This window comes from Mchenga conophoros, linkage group LG14 (assembly GCF_057382185.1).
Source record: "Mchenga conophoros isolate Kocher_MC1m ecotype Shallow Benthic linkage group LG14, M_conophoros_male_GT1.1, whole genome shotgun sequence".
NCBI lineage: Eukaryota > Metazoa > Chordata > Actinopteri > Cichliformes > Cichlidae > Mchenga > Mchenga conophoros.
Window position 1 is genome coordinate 18,335,207 of NC_140539.1, and position 20,765 is coordinate 18,355,971.

Here is a 20,765-nt window from a genome sequence, read left to right on the forward strand (position 1 = left end):
GGGAGAGATTCTTCTATGAGGATTCTTCATCTTCATCTTTGTATTAACGTGTCAGTAGAAAGACAAAAGAGGAGGCCAAGAAAGAGACAGAGTTGCGTCACTGATGGAGAGGGAGCGCATGTGAGACAGAGCAGAGTTTTGTTTGATTTGTTCATTACTGGAGCAGCAGTTAGCCCTGTTGCCATCCTGACACTGTCACGTTAATTACGTACAGAGAGACTCTGTCCCCTGGTGCCTCTTTTTTTAATCGTTCATGCCTTCTTCTTCTATCCCCTACTCTGTCTCTGTCTTCCTCTACCTTCTTCAGCATACACTGTGTTTCTTCCTCCTCATTTCCTCTCCTTGCAGTGTTCCTCCATCTGCCTTTTTTGTTCGCTCGTTTTCTCTCTCTTCCCCCAAACAGCAGTCTGCTAACCGCCCGACATCCCTGCCACGACCTTGATCCTGTTTTGCATAAGCAGTGGATGCCATCCTCTGCTGAACTGTCCCAGCTCCCCTGCTGTTTACGGTCAATTAAATTTCTCAGTTGCAGTGAAGGAAAGTATTTGTGCAGCTTCGGGGTTAGGCAAATTACAAGTCTTACCCATTAATGCAGAGGGATGGCTACTTGAAAGTTTACCCAAAGGATGAAACTGATGCCCCCGCACTTGGCTGACTGTTAAACACAGGGCGCTTGGTGTACATCGCTTAGCTAGATATGTCCCATATGCTGTTTTGAATCATCCACTTAGTAGCTGACTTGCCCACGTCTTGCAAATAGGAATTCTTTACTGTTGCCTAAACTCTGCACTTCATTAAAGGAATCCTTTCTATAATTTATAATAACAAGACACATGGAGTACTCAGCGTTCTTTGCCAGAACAAAAGGAATACAAAATACCCCTGAAAGCACTGCTTTTTTGCCAGAAGGATGTATAGCAGTCTTGGTACAGTTCGAAAACAATTTAAATTGTAATGATAAAAACACAACGGGGGCTTAGTTTAGAGAGAACACCCAAAATTCACAATTAGAGTAATACCATTAAAGCAGCAAGAGAATTAGCTATAACATGCCCTCAAATTTGATTTGGAGAGAGTCGGGGGGCAGACACTTGAGAATTGACTTGTGGTATGCCATGTTAATGGTTTTACTTGGTACTCATCATTGGTTTCAAACAGTGCTGCTAATCTTCAAGGACCAAAAACATAAAAAGGAATTAAAGAGAAAAAAGGGACCTCTAATGGGTTTATGTACACTTGTTGGCATTGTGGTTGTTGTGCACTGTGTAAAACACCTCACAGCAGCTGTGAGGTGTGACACAGCTGCTGGCAAACGCAATGATCAATATTTTGATTTTATTTGCACAATTTGCATTTATATTAGCGACTAAATGATTAGACTGACAAAAAGTGAGGTAGAAAATACAACCTTAGGTGCTAATGTCCTGTTTTCTGGACTTTCCAAACAGTAGCTGAAAAAAAGCAGCAGCATCACTTAATATGATTCAAAAAATGCACTATTCAATCTGAGTTCTAGGGCGCCAAGCCAGTACTTGCATGTTCAGTGCTGTGAAAATTTGACCCCTTCCTGATTTCTCACGTTTTTGCTTATCTCACTTATATATTTCAGATCATCAACCTAATTTTTTATTAGACAAAGATAACCAGAGTAAATACAAAATACAGTAAATCATGATTCACCTGGCTCTGTGTAAAAAATAAAGTAATTGTCTCCCTATGTTAAATCGTAATTACATACCTTGAAAAGTTTAAATTCACAAGCCACACCAAGGCTTTTCCAGGCATCTGTTGGTCTGGAAAGGGTTACAAAGCCATTTCTAAGGCTGAATACTAACTTAAAATAACCATAGTGGGAGCTGTTATCCAAAATTGGAAGAAACTTGGAATAGTGGCGAGCCTTCCCAGGAGTGCCTGGATGACCAACATTACTCCCATAACTCATGCAGGAGGTCACAAAAGAACCCAGAACAACATCTAAAGAACTACAGGCCTCACTTGCTTAGGTTAAGGTCAGACTTATGGTTTAATAACAAGAAAGACATTGGATAAAATGGCATCCATGGAAGAGTTCCAAGGAGAAAACCATTGCTGACCAAGAAGAGCACAAAGGCTCGACTCACATTTATCAAATAACATCTTGAAGATCTCCAACACCTTTGTGAAAATATTCTGTGGACAGACGAGACAAAAACGGAACTTTTCTGAAGGTTTAAGTCCTGTTACATCTGGATAAAACTAAAATCATTTAATAAAAGAATACCATACCAGCTGTCAAAGACGGTGGGGGTAGTGTGATGGTCTGGGCCTGCTTTGCTGCTTCAAGATCCAGACAACAAGCCATAATTATGCTCTCTACCAGAAAACCCTGAAGAAGAATGTCTGGGTTATGTAGCAGAACATGGATCTAAAATATACGACCAAGTCCACCGTTCATTGGGTAACGCCCCCCCCCCCCCCCAGACATAACAAAGATTTTTGAGTCCAGACTTAGATCAGCTTGAGATGGTTTGGCATAACCTTAAACACGCTGTTCATGCCTGCCTTAGTTTTTAGGTTTAGAGGGGAATTACTTTTTGATATGGCTGTAGGTAGCTTTGGATGGCTTATTCCTTTTAATAAATCCAATCGTATATGTTACAAAGAAATGGTGCTGTCGTAAAGCAAAGAAATGTGTCGGCAGAGCTCCTTGGCCTAACCATTGTTATTTAGTGAAGTATGGCAAGTGTGGAGTAATGTATGTGTAATGTGTTTGCCAGTAAGAAGGCTGTAAAACCGACAATGATTCAGATCTCTAGGGTGAAATAAACAGTTCGGGCAACCACTCTCATGATGTGAAGCATTCTTCACTTTAACACAGTGCTTCCTGGTACAGTGAAAAGCTGCTATTTCTGTCCTTCTTCTGTGCAGTTTTCTCACTTTGCAAAACTATCCATTTGTACCAGGTTGGACCATTTTTGTCACCGCTGTTGTACTTTTATTTAACCACAAGTTTTATGAATACATATTAAAGACCCAGGTTATTATACGTGATGCTAAATTTCTAGCTAAATGTTATGACCATAGCTTTACATAAACATGTCTGTCTATCACCGATTCCTCTGCCTTTTAATTTGACGATCCAGGAGTTATTACAGTCAGTGGGATTTAACCCGAATTTTCTTTTACATTTCCCAGGTTGCACCGCTGCACCTATACCAGCCATTGCAGTGATGGTCCCACCTTGAAATCCAGACGGAGCAAAAACGAGTCAAAAGAAAGGATCGTTCTGAGATCTTCAGTTTTCGAAAACTCCTCTGTGCCATAAGCTCATGCCATGGCCAGGAAAACAGTTTCTCGGAAAAGTAGTTCCCTGTGACGGATCCACAATACAAAGTTGAGGTCTGCTTCTTCTTAGTAACCCAAAAGGACCAAGATGATGTTTTGGCTGCTGCTAGTTCTGTCCATTTGGCTGGGTCCCAATCAAGCCGACTCTGCTCAGTCCAATGAACGGCGAGTTGTAGCACACATGCCTGGTGACATAATCATCGGAGCATTGTTCTCTGTACATCACCAGCCTCCTGCTGATAAGGTAAACTGAAGTGGTTGTGTGGTTAATACTGGTATAAATGAATCATGTGTAGCTAAATTGATTACATTTTACTTCAACTGACCTTGTGTAATTATTGCTGGATTTCAGACAAACACCATGAAATGATATAGAAATGAATACTTTTAACACAGCGACAGAAAATTTATACATTTTGTCCAATCTCCTGTACCAAAGGTTATAATGTTGCTCTGGTTCTGAGACCCAAAGAATGCTTTCAATTTGTAGAATGGGTAGCTCTCTGTGAGTCCGTCGACATTTAAGTTCCATTAGCTGCCCCGGGAACCAGAAGTCACCCACTGACATTTAAGCTTTTTCCATCTCATTAAGGATAATTGCAAACAGGAAAAATCAGAACAAGGCAGCTATGTGAATACAAAACCAATATTATTCCAACAGTGAAGCACCTGTGTATTAAAAAGCACGGTCTCTTGCATTCATATGGGTAAAAATAACCATTTATAATAATCTAAATGTCACTTCACTTTGGCTTGATTCCTATCTCCTTTGTGTTGTCTAATCAGGTGCATGAACGCAAATGTGGTGCGGTGCGAGAGCAGTATGGCATCCAAAGGGTGGAGGCCATGATGCATACACTGGACCGCATTAATGCTGACCCGCACATCCTTCCCAACATCAGCCTGGGCTGTGAGATCAGGGACTCCTGCTGGCACTCGGCTGTGGCTCTGGAGCAGAGCATCGAGTTCATACGCGACTCGCTGGTCTCCTCTGATGAGGCCGAGGAGTGGGGCGGCGGAACTTCTTGGGGAGGCGGAGGAGGGACGCTAAAGTGCTCAGACCCCTCTGCCACTCCAATGCGGGGGAAGAAACCTATTGTGGGTTTAATTGGACCTGGCTCAAGCTCAGTGGCCATCCAGGTCCAGAACCTGCTACAGCTATTCAACATACCACAGATTGCCTACTCTGCCACCAGTATGGACCTCAGCGATAAGGTGAGCTCTGTTCCTTGTAGACGAATGCTACTGAAGCTCTACAGTTGCATACAAATAAATATTATATAAGAATCAATTACAGAGAAAATCTATTACTGCCACTTTTAATTATGCGAAGTTATTCATTACTCACCGAGTTGAATGCCCTGCATGCTCCTGCAAAACACAATTTGACGCTCCTTTTGTTTCTGTTGTTCCAGAGCCTTTACAAATACTTTATGCGGGTGGTGCCTTCAGATGCCCAGCAGGCAAGAGCTATGGTGGACATTGTCAAGAGATACAACTGGAGCTACGTGTCTGCAATACACACAGAAGGTACGGTCACCCACGCAGACTCTTATGTTTTTCTTTTGTCCTTTTCTCTCTTTTTCTCTGTGTTTGCCTCATTATACTGTGTTCTTGGCTCCTCTTTATATTTATTTGCCTGAAATACCTTCGAACGCAGCCATGTCCAAGCTGAAAGACATCTGAAATCTGTGATGCCTCAATAAAAAAATAACAAAAAACCAGAACTTTCTCATAAATTCCAGCTAAAAAGAAAAAGAGGTAAAATTGTCTTTGAAACAAGGCAAGGAGTCTTATGAGCACAAGGATGTGAAGGAAGAGGGGAGTTGCAAATACAACTGACGAGATCAGCCACGGCGTAGCAACGCTGCAGCAGAGAGCGAAGGAGAAGTGGTTATTACAGAGATGAGGTTTCGGCTTATGAAAGGAAATGCGTTAAAATGGAATTACTGTAGATGGGTTAAAGCTACCTCTATGCCAAGAAGCTGATGGAGAGTAGATCAGAAGGTGATGACTGGAGGACAAAAGGGTCGTGAGAACTAAAAATTATGCTAGAGATCGAACTCTCAAAATAAATGCCTCCATCCTCAATGGAAAACAACAAGGGAAAAGCATGTGAAAACCTGGAGGAGGATTGTGTAGTACAGACAGAGAGAGTACTTGCAGGATTTGCGTGACTCATTCATTCACTCTCTCACCCTGAAGTTATCGGTGAGTTGAGTCACTTGGTTCACTGGTGGAAGATGCTGAAGATAGTGCAACAGCTACCTGAACTGCAGGACAATGAGTACCTCTGTGCCCGTTGAGAGAACAGCTATTGAACCTGAAAGTGTACGATAAAGAGCGATAAGCACACACACAAACACATATCAAGGACTGTTGATCCGGGCCTCTGGCTTTGCCTCCAGCTGCTGCAAGAGCTTTTGAATTTAGGTGTAATGAGTCTGTGTGTGTGCGCGTAGGTGTGTGTGTTAGTGGTGTGCAATTATCTAAGAGTATACAGTGGGGCAAAAAAGTATTTAGTCAGCCACCGATTGTGCAAGTTCCCCCACTTAAAATGATGACAGAGGTCAGTAATTTGCACCAGAGGTACACTTCAACTGTGAGAGACAGAATGTGAAAAAAAAATCCATGAATCCACATGGTAGGATTTGTAAAGAATTTATTCGTAAATCAGGGTGGAAAATAAGTATTTGGTCACCTCAAACAAGGAAAATCTCTGGCTCTCACAGACCTGTAACGTCTTCTGTAAGAAGCTTTTCTGTCCCCCACTCGTTACCTGTATGAATGGCACCTGTTTGAACTCATCATCTGTATAAAAGACACCTGTCCACAGCCTCAAACAGTCAGACTCCAAACTCCGCCATGGCCAAGACCAAAGAGCTTTCGAAGGACACCAGGAAAAGTATTGTAGACCTGCACCAGACTGGGAAGAGTGAATCTACAATAGGCAAGCAGCTTGGTGTGAAAAAATCAACTGTGGGAGCAATCATCAGAAAATGGAAGACGTACAAGACCACTGATAATCTCCCTCGATCTGGGGCTCCACGCAAGATCTCATCCCGTGGGGTCAAAATGATCATGAGAACGGTGAGCAAAGATCCCAGAACCACACGGGGGGACCTGGTGAATGACCTGCAGAGAGCTGGGACCAAAGTAACAAAGGTCACCATCAGTAACACACTACAACGGCAGGGAATCAAATCCCGCAGTGCCAGACGTGTTCCGCTGCTGAAGCCAGTGCATGTCCAGGCCCGTCTGAAGTTTGCCAGAGAGCACATGGATGATACAGCAGAGGATTGGGAGAATGTCATGTGGTCAGATGAAACCGAAGTAGAACTTTTTGGTATAAACTCAACTCGTCGTGTTTGGAGGAAGAAGAATACTGAGTTGCATCCCAAGAACACCATACCTACTGTGAAGCATGGGGGTGGAAACATCATGCTATGGGGCTGTTTTTCTGCCAAGGGGACAGGACGACTGATCCGTGTTAAGGACAGAATGAATGGGGCCATGTATCGTGAGATTTTGAGCCAAAACCTCCTTCCATCAGTGAGAACTTTGAAGATGAAACGAGGCTGGGTCTTCCAACATGACAATGATCCAAAACACACCGCCCGGGCAACAAAGGAGTGGCTCCGTAAGAAGCATTTGAAAGTCCTGGAGTGGCCTAGCCAGTCTCCAGACCTCAACCCCATAGAAAATCTGTGGCGGGAGTTGAAAGTCCGTGTTGCTCGGCGACAGCCCCAAAACATCACTGCTCTCGAGAAGATCTGCATGGAGGAATGGGCCAAAATACCAGCTACTGTGTGTGCAAACCTGGTAAAGACCTATAGTAAACGTTTGACCTCTGTTATTGCCAACAAAGGTTATGTTACAAAGTATTGAGTTGTATTTTTGTTATTGACCAAATACTTATTTTCCACCCTGATTTACGAATAAATTCTTTACAAATCCTACCATGTGGATTCATGGATTTTTTTTTCACATTCTGTCTCTCACAGTTGAAGTGTACCTCTGGTGCAAATTACTGACCTCTGTCATCATTTTAGGTGGGGGAACTTGCACAATCGGTGGCTGACTAAATACTTTTTTGCCCCACTGTATATGTGTATATGCATATAGGTTTGTGTGTATAAGAGAAAAAAGTTTATGTGTGTATGTGAGAAACAGCAGATCTGTTCATTTCGCCTTGTAATCGGAAGGTTGCCGGTTCGAGCCCCGGCTTGGACAGTCTCAGTCGTTGTGTCCTTGGGCAAGACACTTCACCCGTTGCCTACTGGTGGTGGTCAGAGGGCCCGGTGGCGCCAGTGTCCGGCAGCCTCGCCTCTGTCAGTGCGCCCCAGGGTGGCTGTGGCTACATTGTAGCTTGCCATCACCAGTGTGTGAATGTGTGTGTGAATGGGTGGATGACAGGTTGTGTAAAGTGCTTTGGGGTCCTTAGGGACTAGAAAGCGCTATACAAATACAGGCCATTTGAAGAAATAAGGCTGCTGAGTGTTTTGTACCCTGAGATTTGCTAATAAGAGTGCCACAAGTCAGCACGAAGTAATTTGCGCTAGTGCACCCAAATGATTTTCATACACTATAAATTTCTCTCACAAACGCTTTCACTGTAGAGCTGTGCGATAATAAATGTTTAGTTAAAACTGATTGAGCGTGAGTGAGCATATGACTCACTGAACCCTGGTAACATGGATTGATTCTAGTAAAACGTTGTGAAATTAAATCCTTATTTGCTTTAATTCTCCTCCGGTGAAACTGAGAAAGGGATTTGTTCACAGATGTTGAGACATATTTATAAATCTTGTCTGAATTTGTTTATTTAAATGAAGAGCTACAGAAAGATCAGGTCACATATTTAGAACAATATAGTGCATATGTGTGACATTTTTGTTTTCTTTGTAATAAGAGTGTGCCTGTGGGCTTACCTATAATGTTATAACAGCATGTATACAGAACAGCTACAACATTAAAACCACTGTTGGTTGGATCCCTGGCTGTTCTGCATGCTTAATATCCTTGTGCAAGTCAAAAAGCACTAAAACATAGAAAAAAGTGCTCGTTTGGCTGTGAATGGATGATTGAGGAACATAAAGTAGGAAATTACTGTCTAAGCACTGTTTTGTGCAGAAGCCTTAGGTCCTGACATTCACATGGACATTATTTAGGTGTGTACAACTTGGCAGACTATACAAGAGCCCCTGATGGCAATGGTCTTCTCCAGCAGGACAGTGTGTGTCTCCACTCTTAAGCACAAGGCAGGGAATCCAACAAAATTCCAGCAAAACATTTATAAAACCTTCAAACTGCCTACACCCTGGATTTATCTAGAATCTACTGAATGGACTGTAATAAACCCACTTCACAGAAGCTCGACTGCGTGTTCCACAGGACCCAAAAGATTTTCTTCTGGCATCCTGGTGCCATACGATGCATGACACCACCAGAGTCCTGACACTTCTAGCAGCACATGAGAAATGTGCACGATATTATCAACACTTCTACAGAAATGTATGCCTTAGAGTATATTTGTATTAGCTTAAATGTGCAGAAAATAGTGGTCTTTTCAATTACAAAGACTCAGCTTAACCTTGAAACAGGTTTTCAAGGTCAGATTCTGCCTTGTCAAATGCAAAACATGACAAAAACAATTAGTGTGACAGAGAGAATGAATTAAGATGAAATGTAATGGATGGAAAAGAAGTGGAGACTGAAGGGAGAGGACATATAAGGTGGGGGTGGGGAGAGAACTGTAGGAAAAAATAAGGGAAATGAAGGATTATTTTTTTTATTTATTATTTTTTTTTAAAGGACCAAGATAAATTGGGAATGGGGAACAAGGAGAGAAGAGAGAATGCAGGGAACCGATGATAATAATGCCAGAAAACGATAGAAGACAGAGTACAAGGTGTGTCTGTGTGTGTATTAGGATGTGGAGTGCTTGCAGTAGATAAGAGAGCGTACAGGAGCTGAAGATTCGGAACAAGATTGGTAGTGGTGGTGGTGCTGCTGCTGCTTCTGCTGCTGCTGGTGGTGGGGGGTGTTACAGAGACTCATTAATTCTCTGCATTAAAATTTTGCATCTGGAGGCAAAAGACGGGGGAAAGTGATATGCAAGATACTGGAATACATGGAATATCAGCAAAGTCATTACACTGAAGTAATGAAATACTGTATTTTTTTTTCACCAGGAGGATATAAGGTACATGCATGCAATATGTTGACGTTATTACTGTTTCTTGGTTGTGTAACGCAGACTGTCTGGGCCTGACAGAATATTTTTTCAGCTGTGAATGCTAAAATCAATGCCTGAGATGGACGTAAGAACTCTCGAGCCAAGCACTTTCTCACAACCTTTAATGCAAAGTAACAGGTTCTCTCTGTAACTCAGTTTTAATGGGTGCTTGTTCTTTCGTGAATATGTCAATGTCTAATCCTCAAACTTCAAAAGGTCGATTTAAATGTATCACATAGGCCACTACTATTAACAGAGAATAAGTAGAATATCATTATATAGCCTTCCTTTGGTCACTTTAACCACAGACGCTGAAGGTGAATTATGGCAGGAACTGTAACGTAACACCTCAGATATATCGTGTTCCAAGACATTTGATAAAATGGCATCAAGAGAATTGAAAGGTCAGTTGCATGGAGCATATATAAAAAAAAAAAATCATAAATGACCTTTTAATTTAGGTGATGTCTGTGGGACAGTGGCAGAAACACTGACAGTTCTTGGAATGAAGCCTTTGTAGAGCACCATGGAGAGACCTGCTTGTAGCTGAGTATACTTATCTGCATCACTAAATGCTGTGGAGGGAAAGGGACCCTCTCTTTACCGTCAGCATTTTCCTAATGCACCATCACATGTGTTTCTACCACACGGTCTCACGCGATGATCACAATAGGTTGCGAGTCCAACAACTCACTTACTGTTCATTGTGTGACTTTAATCAGCCAGAATCATCATTATCATCCTCCACCACACCGAGTTTACCATTTCTTTGTTTCACTCTCTCTCTGTGGCCTTCCTCCCCCATTTCTCTCTGTGTTCCTCTGTTCACCTCAATCCAATTCAGCTGAATGGGATTTATTGGCATGATATTTGACATGTGTCACCCCAGCACGCTGAAACAGAAGTTGATCAATGTTTTAATAAATCAAGATGTCAACTTTCCCTCCACACTACCGTTTTGTCTTTTCTCATTTCTTTCTCCTGTTGGTCTTTATTGACTCATTTGATCCTAGCACTGCAGATTCTCCCTCTGCCTCTCATCCTCTGCGTTTTGTCTTCCTCTCTGTTCTCGTCGTCCTCCTTTCTGCCATTGTGTCTCACACTCAGACTCTGGGACAAAACATGGTCCTTGTCTATTTAACTCCTGTGCCTTTTTAGGATTGAGGAAGATGAAAGTAGGAGGGGTTAGAAAGGGCAGCGTAGAGAAAGGTTTAATGAATGGACAAGAAGGGAAAAAAGTGTTGCCTAAGGGTGAAGATTCAAAGAAGGACAGTTTCTGGATGGGTCCCCAAACAACAACAATGGCTTGTGGTTTAATGAGCATGGGGTCACAAGACTGCATCTCCTCAAATTGGCTTGTCCTCAGGTTTCAGAACTCATGTTCGGGGAATCAATTTAATGGCTTCTGTTAAGACAGATAGTAGTTTGCCAAACATCCTTCAGACCAGGCGCTAGAGGGACTAACTGCATGGTCATTATTATAGGGGAGACATGTCTGACCTATTGTTATGCTTTTAATGGGAATTAATGATTGTTATGTATGCAACAAAATGAAGCTGTGTATGAGGAAAAAGATGCATAACATTTCCACTGACCACAGGCAGACCTGCAGACCCAGATTCCTGATGAGAACAGCTTTTCCGCTTTCCTAGGTCGATTTTAAATGAGCTTTGGTTCTGAGAAAACACCAGTGTTCCTGGTTCATGTTCACATGTGGTTTCTTCTTTGCATTATAGAGCTTTAACCTGGAGTGTGGATGCCACAGTGAATTGTGTTCAGACAATGATTTCTGGAATGTTCCATAACAGAATCATCCCTGTTTTTAATGCAGTGGTGCCTGAGGGCCCAAAGATTGTGAGCATTAAATATGGATTTTGAGGGGGTTTGTCCCTTGTGCACAGAGATTTCTTCAGATTCCTGGAATCTTTTGATGATATTATATGCTGTAGATGATGAGATATTATAAGTTTGTACAGATTTACTACTACTGTATATAGTATTTTATTTTATTCTATTCTGTACAGTTGTGTACTGTATTTATTCTTATTGTATTCTAATTTTTGCCTCATAACTTTTGCACTGTCCACTTCCTGCTGTGACAAAACAAATTTCCCACGTGTGGGACTAATAAAGGTTATCTTATCTTATCTTATTTATATTGAAGATTATTATTCACAGTAGGCACAGCTGTTTGCAGATTGATGATCCTCTGCCCATCTTTACATCTGAGAAACCCTGCCTCTCTAAGATGCATTTTAATACCCGATCATGTTACTGAACTGTTGACAGTTAACACAAATTTTTTTTTTGCACTATACAATTTTTTGTTGCCTCTGTCCAAATTTGTGTTGCTGCTATCAAACATAAGCTCCATCACTCCATCAGAAGTGATGCTAGGCTTGGAATCAAAATGCATGCCAGTGATGGCCAGAAAGTTTCCCTGACAGACAAATGAACCAGTACAGAGGAAGAGAAGACTGCTACCAGTTGCAGCCCTTTTAAGCGTGTGGGCTGGCTTTTGTTTAGGAATGGTGGGAGCAAAAGTGTGTTTGTTTGACAGTGTGTTAGCATTGTTGAGTAGAACCGAGAGAGTGAGAGGCAGAAAAAGAGAGCTAAAGAGAACCACGGCAATTTTACTGAAAGAGAAAAAGTGAGAGAGGGCGAGATGTCTCACACAGAAATCCCTGTTGAGTCCTGAGTGAAGTAGGTTACAAGCTTTATCGATTTTGATGATGGTAGCTGTGTGTGTTTGTGCGTGTGTGTGTGTGTGTGTGCGTGCATGCGTGTGTCTGTGTGTGTGTCAAAGGATGGTCTGCACCATCTGTCTCCCACTCCTCTCACTGAGACACTAATTACAGGACTTTACACTTCACTCCACCACACTGACTGGCCTGACTGTAGACACACACACACACACACACACACACACACACACACACAGAGCAAGATCCACAGTGGTCTGGGACTGTGGGACCGCTTCTAATTTCTGTATAATTTTTCTCTTCCTCATTTCTCCCTTGACCTCTTCTTTTTTCCTCCTCATCAATTTATGTGCTGCACAGATCAACGATGCGTAATTAGGTTGCATTCTGTTACAAACACACCGGAAGAAACAAACATTAGATAAAAAGAGGGGGGGTTTGATCTTTTCTTCAATCAACATTGAGAAGGGAAGGAGATAAGAGGGAAGAGGAGGAAAAATTAGAGAGGGGAATCCTATCATGTTCTTTGCCAGTGTGTACAACCCTTCATTAGCATAAATTCCAGGTCACCCACTTTCTCTGGCAAAGAAAGGGGTTCCACAGTGGGGAGATGCTTTCTCTGACACAAATTTCAGCATGCAGGCATCTATCTGTCTACAGTTAAGTCCACAATTTGTTGGACAAAGGCAATTGTTGTGATTTTGACTTTGTACACCACCACAGTGGATTTTAAATGCGACAATCAAGTTGTGAATGACAAAAGTGAAACTGTTTTTAATCAGGATGTAGCATCAGGCCAGTTAAACTAATGCAATATTTATCTGGTCAGTTAAGAAGGAGGGATAATTACTTTCAGCTGTTGGTGTTAATGAAATTAAGAGCAGGTACACTAGAGGGGCAACGGTGAGACAACCCCTAAAACAGAAAAGGTGTTACAGCTGGAGGCCACAGATGTTTTTTCCCCTGCACCTCTTTTTGGACTGGTTTATCACTAGTTTTAGCTTTTAGCTAGAGTCAGTGTCACTACTGGTATCACAAGGCAATACCTGGACGCTACAGAGGTTGCACAGGTAGTACAACAAAATGTCTTTGACCAACGAATCAGAAACGGACTTCATCCTTTAGGGAGCCCTGTACTCACTGACTGGCACTGTGGAGTTTGATTACCATTTGCATAGAATACCAGAAATGGCAGGTCCACCGCTGGTGCCCTGTGCTTTTCAAAGATGAGAGGAGGTTCACCCTGATCCAGGGAGAAGTCGTGGAGAGCGTAACACTGTTCAGCATTGATGGTATATCAGTGATGGTCTGGGGAGGCATATCCATGGAGGGACGCACAAAACCTTTTCTAGCTAGGCAACGCTACCCTGGCTACCATTAGGTATTGGGATGAAATGCCTAGATCCATCGTCAGACCCTATGGTGGTGTAGCAGGTCCAGGGTTCCTCCTGGTGCACAACAATGCCCGGCCTCATATGGTGAGAGTATACAGGCAGTTCCTTGGGAAACCGTTGCTATTGACTAGCCCCCATGATTGCCTGACCTAAATCAATGTTTCAGTCTATTCAGTACCACTGGACTGGACCTCAGACTGGAACAGGGCACCAGTGATGCCATTATTAGTCTAAAAAGCCCAAAATAAACCCATCGGATAGACAGGAAAAACTTAATGAGTGGGAAAAATCAATAATCTGGTACATTTTTAAACGGAGGGAATGAAATGGCCAGCTCAGCAACATCAGGTCTGAAAGGTGCCAAACTCTGTCTTTCTGCTATTGAATCCGATATTAAGTGATCTTTAATCATCATTGATCTGCCAATTCCCTACCACAAAATCTGTGTGATGGCTTACTCTGTCCATGCAACCCATTATTTCACTTGGATTTCCAGTAGAGAGAAACTATCAGAAGTGGACTCTCAACTGCTGTGAGATAAATGTGAGAAAGGGCAACTTTGGGCAATGTCTAGACTTGATTCTCCTGACATTTTCCCAAGTTCCTGTGTGGAGTAGTTCATCTATCTCTCTATGTGCTTCCATCTGTCGACACAGAGACATTTTCCTCTCCTTTTGAAAAAGTTAAGTAATTCTGCCTCAAAACTGAACTAATTAAAAATGTCACCTTTTTTGTGTGTTTCTAGGGAACTATGGTGAAAGTGGGATGGGGGCGTTCAAGGACATGGCAGCCAAGGAGGGCATCTGTATCGCCCACTCTGGTAAGAGACGCAGGTCAAAAAAACCACAGTGAAGTCAACTGTATGAGTCATAAACATTGTTTAAAATATATTAGATCGGAAAAGGCTTGCTGGAATTTTAGTTAGTAAATAGTTTAGTACTGATTCAAAAGCAATAGAGCAGAAGTGCATTACCCACATAAAGTGCTGCTTAGCATTAGGAAGGGCATTACCATCTCTACTGTGTCGTACACCTAATGCTGTCAACACAAATAGCCTGTTAAACAAAAGTTAAAATTACTTTAAAGTACAGCTTAATTCTAAATAAACAGGAATAGTATTTTTTTTAAAGAAGGTGAGATTGTAAGTCATTGTGTTGTTCATTTTTTAATTTCTTCTAAAATGCTTACATTGTGAGTACCACATGAGAATCACAGAACTGTGTTTCGATTTGTGTGACAGGGAAAATCTGGAGCAATGCCGGAGAGCAGAGCTTTGATCGGCTGCTGGAGAGACTGAGGGCCCATCTGCCTAAGGCCAGAGTAGTGGCATGTTTCTGTGAAGGCATGACTGTCCGAAATATCCTCATGGCTATGAGGCGCCAGGGACTGGTTGGAGAGTTTCTTCTCATCGGCAGGTTAGTGGGGCTAAATATGTACTCTATAACATGCAACTCCTCTGTGTTTTTGGTACTGGAGGTTTCAATTTGTGCGGTTTGTATGAAAATAAAAGCCTTAGGCCACAATGCAAGCTCAAATGAGAGTGATATTGTTTTTCATAGGCCTTTTAGGTTTATTTGCATTCACAAACTAACCAGTAGACTGATGAGGAATTTGTGAAAGAACTACAGGAAGGCTTAAAAAAGTATCTGTTTTCAGTCAGCAGAGTAGCCAATGGGTTTGCAGATTGCAGTGTTATTAAATCAATTAAAAAACATTAGCTGGAAAATAATGAAAAAAATCTGTCCTTACAAGGCAGATGCTGTGGCTTAGTGCTCTTCTCTAAACTAACCCTCTCAGTCTTTGAGAATTGCAGACACAGCTATTTAGTTGATCAGTCGATAACTGGATCAATGTTTATTTAAACATTTTGTTAAAAATAATATTTTAAGCACTTCTTTCTGGAAAAATGCTTAAAGTCTGTTTTTCATGAATTTGTTTCGTCTGCTGGTAAAAGAAGACATTTAGTGATTTCATGTTGCACTGTTGGATGGTTTTGAGATGGTTTTTGCATGTTTGGAGGTCAACTGACTGATGTAACTGAAACTAAAAAAAATAATCAGAAATGTAAGTGTCAATAACAACCATTATAGCCACACTTATGAACATTTAATAAGAACCCATCTGGTAAATATATACTTTCAGCTAGTCTCTGCTCTGTTTTTTGTTTTTGTTTTTTTGCATAAAATGTCCATGCTGCTGATGAATAGACTTCAAAGCCCAGTCTGTGCTTCAAAGTAGCTGGTTTTTGACTAGCAGTGCTGCACACATCCCCAGCTGGTTGTGACTGATTGAACTGTATTTGTTGGATATATCTATAATAATAATATTAATAATGATAATAATAATAATAAATGAATGTGTCTTTTGCAAACATAAGCTTAATGGACACACCAATTGCTGTAAACGGCTGAGCTGAGTTGGACAGATAAAGACTTCGTTATAAAATTCTAGAAACTGAAATAAAAACTGATGCATTTCATAAATGGAGATCTGTCTCTGCCACAGACGGGGGTGAAGGCTGCAGGAAATGATTAGATAATGTAACAATCATTTTCTAAGTCTTGTTTGAGGTATTCCTTAGAAAAGCTGCCTTAATTTTTAAATAAAATAATATCCGCAGTTAATAATGAATGAACGGACAAACTCAAAAAGCCAGTTTATGGAAAAGCTACATTTTTTGCATCAGGAGTGGTGATAAACACTCAGTATTACAACTAGAGACATTGTCGTGGTAGAGTATGCACTAACATTTGGTTATATGAGGTCGTTTTCACATAAAGCTCCATTTCTGTGTGGATGAATTGATATGCAGAAAGAAAAACTTTCCAAATCAACAGTTTTTACCTACATCTGTGTATATATGTGTGTGTGTGCGCGTGTGTGTGTGTGTGTGTGTGTGTGTGTGTGTGTGGCTACATACGTCTGTATGAAAGTTGCTTCTAAGCCTCTCGAGTTACGGTTGCCATGCCAACTGTTGATTAACATAAGATGAATAATGATTTTAGCACCTATGCCAGCCAGCATGCGAAGAGGAAAAACAATAGCTTTTTGCATATACTGGAAACAACATGATGGGATTGCCTTTAAAATGGCACAAGTGTGACTGGTTCCAATTCTGTTCTACTTTTCCCCCCAGTGATCTCTGCTGTTTCACTAAATCATCATGCCCTGCATCATATTTGTTGTCATCACCACCTTGATGCTCATTACCATCTTACTCATCATCATCATTATCCTCCTCATCAACATCATCATCATCATCGCTGTCTATATGAGGTAAAGTCTACTGTACTCAGTCTGCAATTAGAGATTGAAGTGAGAGAGAGAGAACGATCATGAAGTAGGCAGACATTTTCTGTCCTCACAGAATTAAAGGACTTAATCAGTCGTAACTTTGATGCACTGTCAGGGGAGAAGTTCTTTGTTAGGTCTGACTATGTATGATATAAAGAGTTTAATGGATAATTTCAACAGAACCTCCAGGGGAAAAAATAAAATTAACAGTGACAAAAGGCCTCATTCACAAACTGTGCATGTGAACGTTTTACATACAAATTTGTGATTGATCCATGTTTCCTTGCCTGAATTTGGTCACACTCTGCTGGATATCATGAGTATTCACAAATGATAAAGTCAAGCTGATTCACGAAAAAGGCCTGAATTAAACCACCTTGTTACTAGTGCATTAAATAACAATGAAAATGACCCATTAATCCTAGCGGGATGTTGTGATTGTGACTATAAGGTTTTGACAAATACCTGCTTACTGATGTTTGTCCAGTAACTGAAGAGATTCTGTTGTTTTTTTCCTGCATTGCGTTCTTTTTTCCTCATCTGTTTAAGTTTACTTTGATTCTTTTGTTTGGACTTGATTCACTGACATACAAATGGTGGTAAGAAGAAAATCATCTGGTGTGCACATGTCACAAATTTGCAGGTATTTTATGTACAAAAAACATATTTCTTTCCACATTAGTGAATGAGACCCATCAATTGCAATGCATAATGAAGTGTAGGAAAAAAGTCAGCTGTGGGACATCACTATGGTGTCACAATTACATCGTCGTCATCTCCGTTTTAGTAACGAAAACAGAAGAGTTATTCTTCACTCAGCAGAAGTTATCAGGACTAAAAATCAGCCAGTCTGTTTTGATTTGGTCAATTAATTAAAAACCAGCTTTCCTTAGGAATCACTATCATAAATGAACTGTAGTTGTAAATTGGAGATGGTCACGGGTGGGCGCCCTGCTAACTGGAGGTCTGTGAAAGGAGCGTCTGATTAATCCAGTTGGGGAGACAGGTGTATAATGCAGGATAATTAGATTACCGCAGAATCACAAAGATGATGATAAAGCAGTTTTATGGAGGGCAAATGAGCATGGAATACCACAAGATCTCTGGATCTCCAGGGTCCATATTTATACTGTTTAAATAAGCCAAGTGCCACATGAAATACAAGCATTTAATCTGAGTAAATTGGTGGTCTGTAATTTATCCCTCACTGTGCCCTTCACATTTTAAGACTATTCTACATCTAGGCTCGGCTCCTACATTAACAGTGTAACAGTGTTGCACGTAACATTGTATTTGTTACAAACTCCTCAGTTCTGTAGTTTTGCAACAACTTGAAATTTAGATTTTGCCGATTTTATGAACCCTCAATGGTTGCTTTGTTTAAGTGCTTTTCTGATTTTATATTTTTTATCTTCTTCCCTCTTGAAATAATCTTAACACCCAAATCAGGTCCTGGGGCTCACTATCACATCGCAAGAAAACTAATGTCTTACACACATACACCATAGGCAGCATAATGTAGACCCAGAGATTCTCCTTCCTGCATCTGAATATGTTTATTGCTTCTCTTCTATAATTCCTTATGGTGCCAGAGGGCTACAAGCCCATTAATGAATAGCTGGGCTGAGATAAATATCTATATCCACACGGGACACGTAGATACCCCCGCACACTCAGTGCAATAACATAAATGCAGGTTCTGTCATAGCATCAGTTTTTCTCTCTGTCAACTTAGTAGCCTCCTATTTGTCTTCTTTATGAAGTCTGATGAAGTCTTTTTAGTGACAGCGAGAGATAAATCAGTTTCAGCCGCCACTTTAGTGAGATTTTCTGCATTTTATGGTCGGCTATTATACTTTGATATGTCTCCTGCTCAAGCACTGCTTCTCAGTTACCTGTTACGCCGCATTTCAGGGAAGTGTTAGTAACAATGTGCACATTATTTCTCACAAAGTAAATGTATTAAAACAGATAGAGAACATTGGTTAGAAAGTAAAAAATGCAAATGCTTCAACTACAAAATGTGTTTAAAACCAGTAGATGGAAATTTTTGAAGGCTTGCGGTGCTGCAGGGAATTACTGTGTCAGCCAACGTGTAACCAGTGCTGGTTTGTCTGTATTTCCATAAGAGGCAGACTCTCTGACTCTGCTGAAGAGACTCATATACTGCTGAATGAATTGAAAGTGAATAGTTTGAATCAAAAAGTCAAAAAGCAGAGTCTCTCTGGAGATCATCCCGCATGAGTCTGCACCCCTTCTGCCTGCTGTTGCCATGGAAATATCCCCAGCCATATTTGGATGAATCCAGCATAGCAGCTGGGGTGATATGTGGCGCAGGCGCATGTGTTTATGTGAATGGCTATGTGATTGCGTGGGTGCATCTATATATGTGTGTGTGTTTTGTGTGTGTGTTTGACTGTCAGTAAATGTGTTTGTATTCTGAGGTTTTCTGTGGCCTGACATCATCTCTGTTGGATGAAGGGCTTATATATATGTATTTATGGCTAATTTAGTTAATTTCTTACACACAATGCTTTGACTTCCATACATCTTTTGTCCAGATCTGTCCCCACAGGTCTAAATACTCTTTCTCCTTTCTTATCATCTCTCCATTCACTTATGACTCTATCTTGTCATCTCTCGCTCTCTGCTGCTTTCTTTTCTTCCCATGAATCCAGCTGCTTGCATTTTTCAGAGATTAACAGCGTGATGTATACCTGTCAAGCACAGCATTGTAACCACCTGCCCAATATTGTGTACCTCCCACTAGAGAACAACACTGACAGTGGTATCCTTTGATATCCAGCACCAGGATGTTGTGAGAGGCGTGCATGGTCTGCAGTCAGGTTTAGTTGGGTGCTGCATGGCGCTGGTAACACCAGGACCCAAGCTTTCAAAGCAGAACATTGCTTTGTAACAACATGATCAACTATAAAAAGGTTTCAGTGATTTTTATGTTGTGGCTTATCAGTGCATGGAGGCCCTGCAGTGTCGCACTTCACACCCCAGCTGTGGGTTAAGGCCCAACATGCCTGTGTTTTAGACTGAGAGAAATTGGAGAAAAAAAAATCTCATGGTAAAACGTTTGAGTGACTCAAAGCAGCCTGCCTTCAGAATTGGTTTTTAGTGGGTTGTGCACCTGTATAGTCATGAGATGAGGCCAAAGACATAGTGAGGGCAGAGAAAGAAATCAGACCGAGGAGGGGAAGAAGCAATTCAGAAAGAAGAAGGGAGACTGTGATTGAAGAGAGGAGAGATTAGCAGATCAGGGCAGAGAGCAGACAGTGTGTGTGTCACATTCGCATATCAGGGTATAAAAGATTTGTTGTCGCACATAAGAAGCAAACCTCTCAGTAGGAATGTAATTTACGCATCACTGCTGCGCTTTGGATACATCCGCACACATTTACATGTGGACACCCGCAGGTGCTGATCCTCACACTCATACCGTACAAGTGCAGGTTTCAGTCTGTTAGTGGTCATGGAGCTGTGTAATGTTTTCTAGTATCATGTTAATTAACCCTTGATTAAAACAAGAGCCGTTTCATGTAATTTAATTGGCGAAATGATAGAAATGAATTCTGCTGTTTCTTTTTAAAGCTTTGCAATAAAAGACGGATGACAATTAGGCACGAGGGAATATGTCGTAATGAATGATCGAAGGATGAAAATGGGGAGAGGGAGAGAAAGAGGGACCTTTTGTTTTTTCGTGTGATTATTCGTCGTTAGTGTTTATTTTCCTCCGCTGCGTGTAAATGTGCATGCGTGCAGCTGCGTGTGACAGTGAGTGATCTCAGTGTGGTGTACTGACGG

General features: G+C 41.3%; 1 protein-coding gene across 2 annotated transcripts in view; it reads left to right on the forward strand.

The window, feature by feature from the left end:
• Nucleotides 1–20,765, forward strand: part of grm5b (glutamate receptor, metabotropic 5b) — a 95,024-nt gene that overhangs the window by 5,836 nt on the left and 68,423 nt on the right. For both annotated transcript variants that reach the window (XM_085245671.1, XM_085245672.1), the window contains exons 2-6: nucleotides 3,175–3,568; nucleotides 4,111–4,539; nucleotides 4,740–4,854; nucleotides 14,404–14,478; nucleotides 14,899–15,073. In XM_085245671.1, coding sequence (XP_085101797.1) covers nucleotides 3,413–3,568; nucleotides 4,111–4,539; nucleotides 4,740–4,854; nucleotides 14,404–14,478; nucleotides 14,899–15,073 — 950 coding nt within the window. In that variant the 5' untranslated portion in view covers nucleotides 3,175–3,412. The remainder of the gene's footprint in view (nucleotides 1–3,174; nucleotides 3,569–4,110; nucleotides 4,540–4,739; nucleotides 4,855–14,403; nucleotides 14,479–14,898; nucleotides 15,074–20,765) is intronic.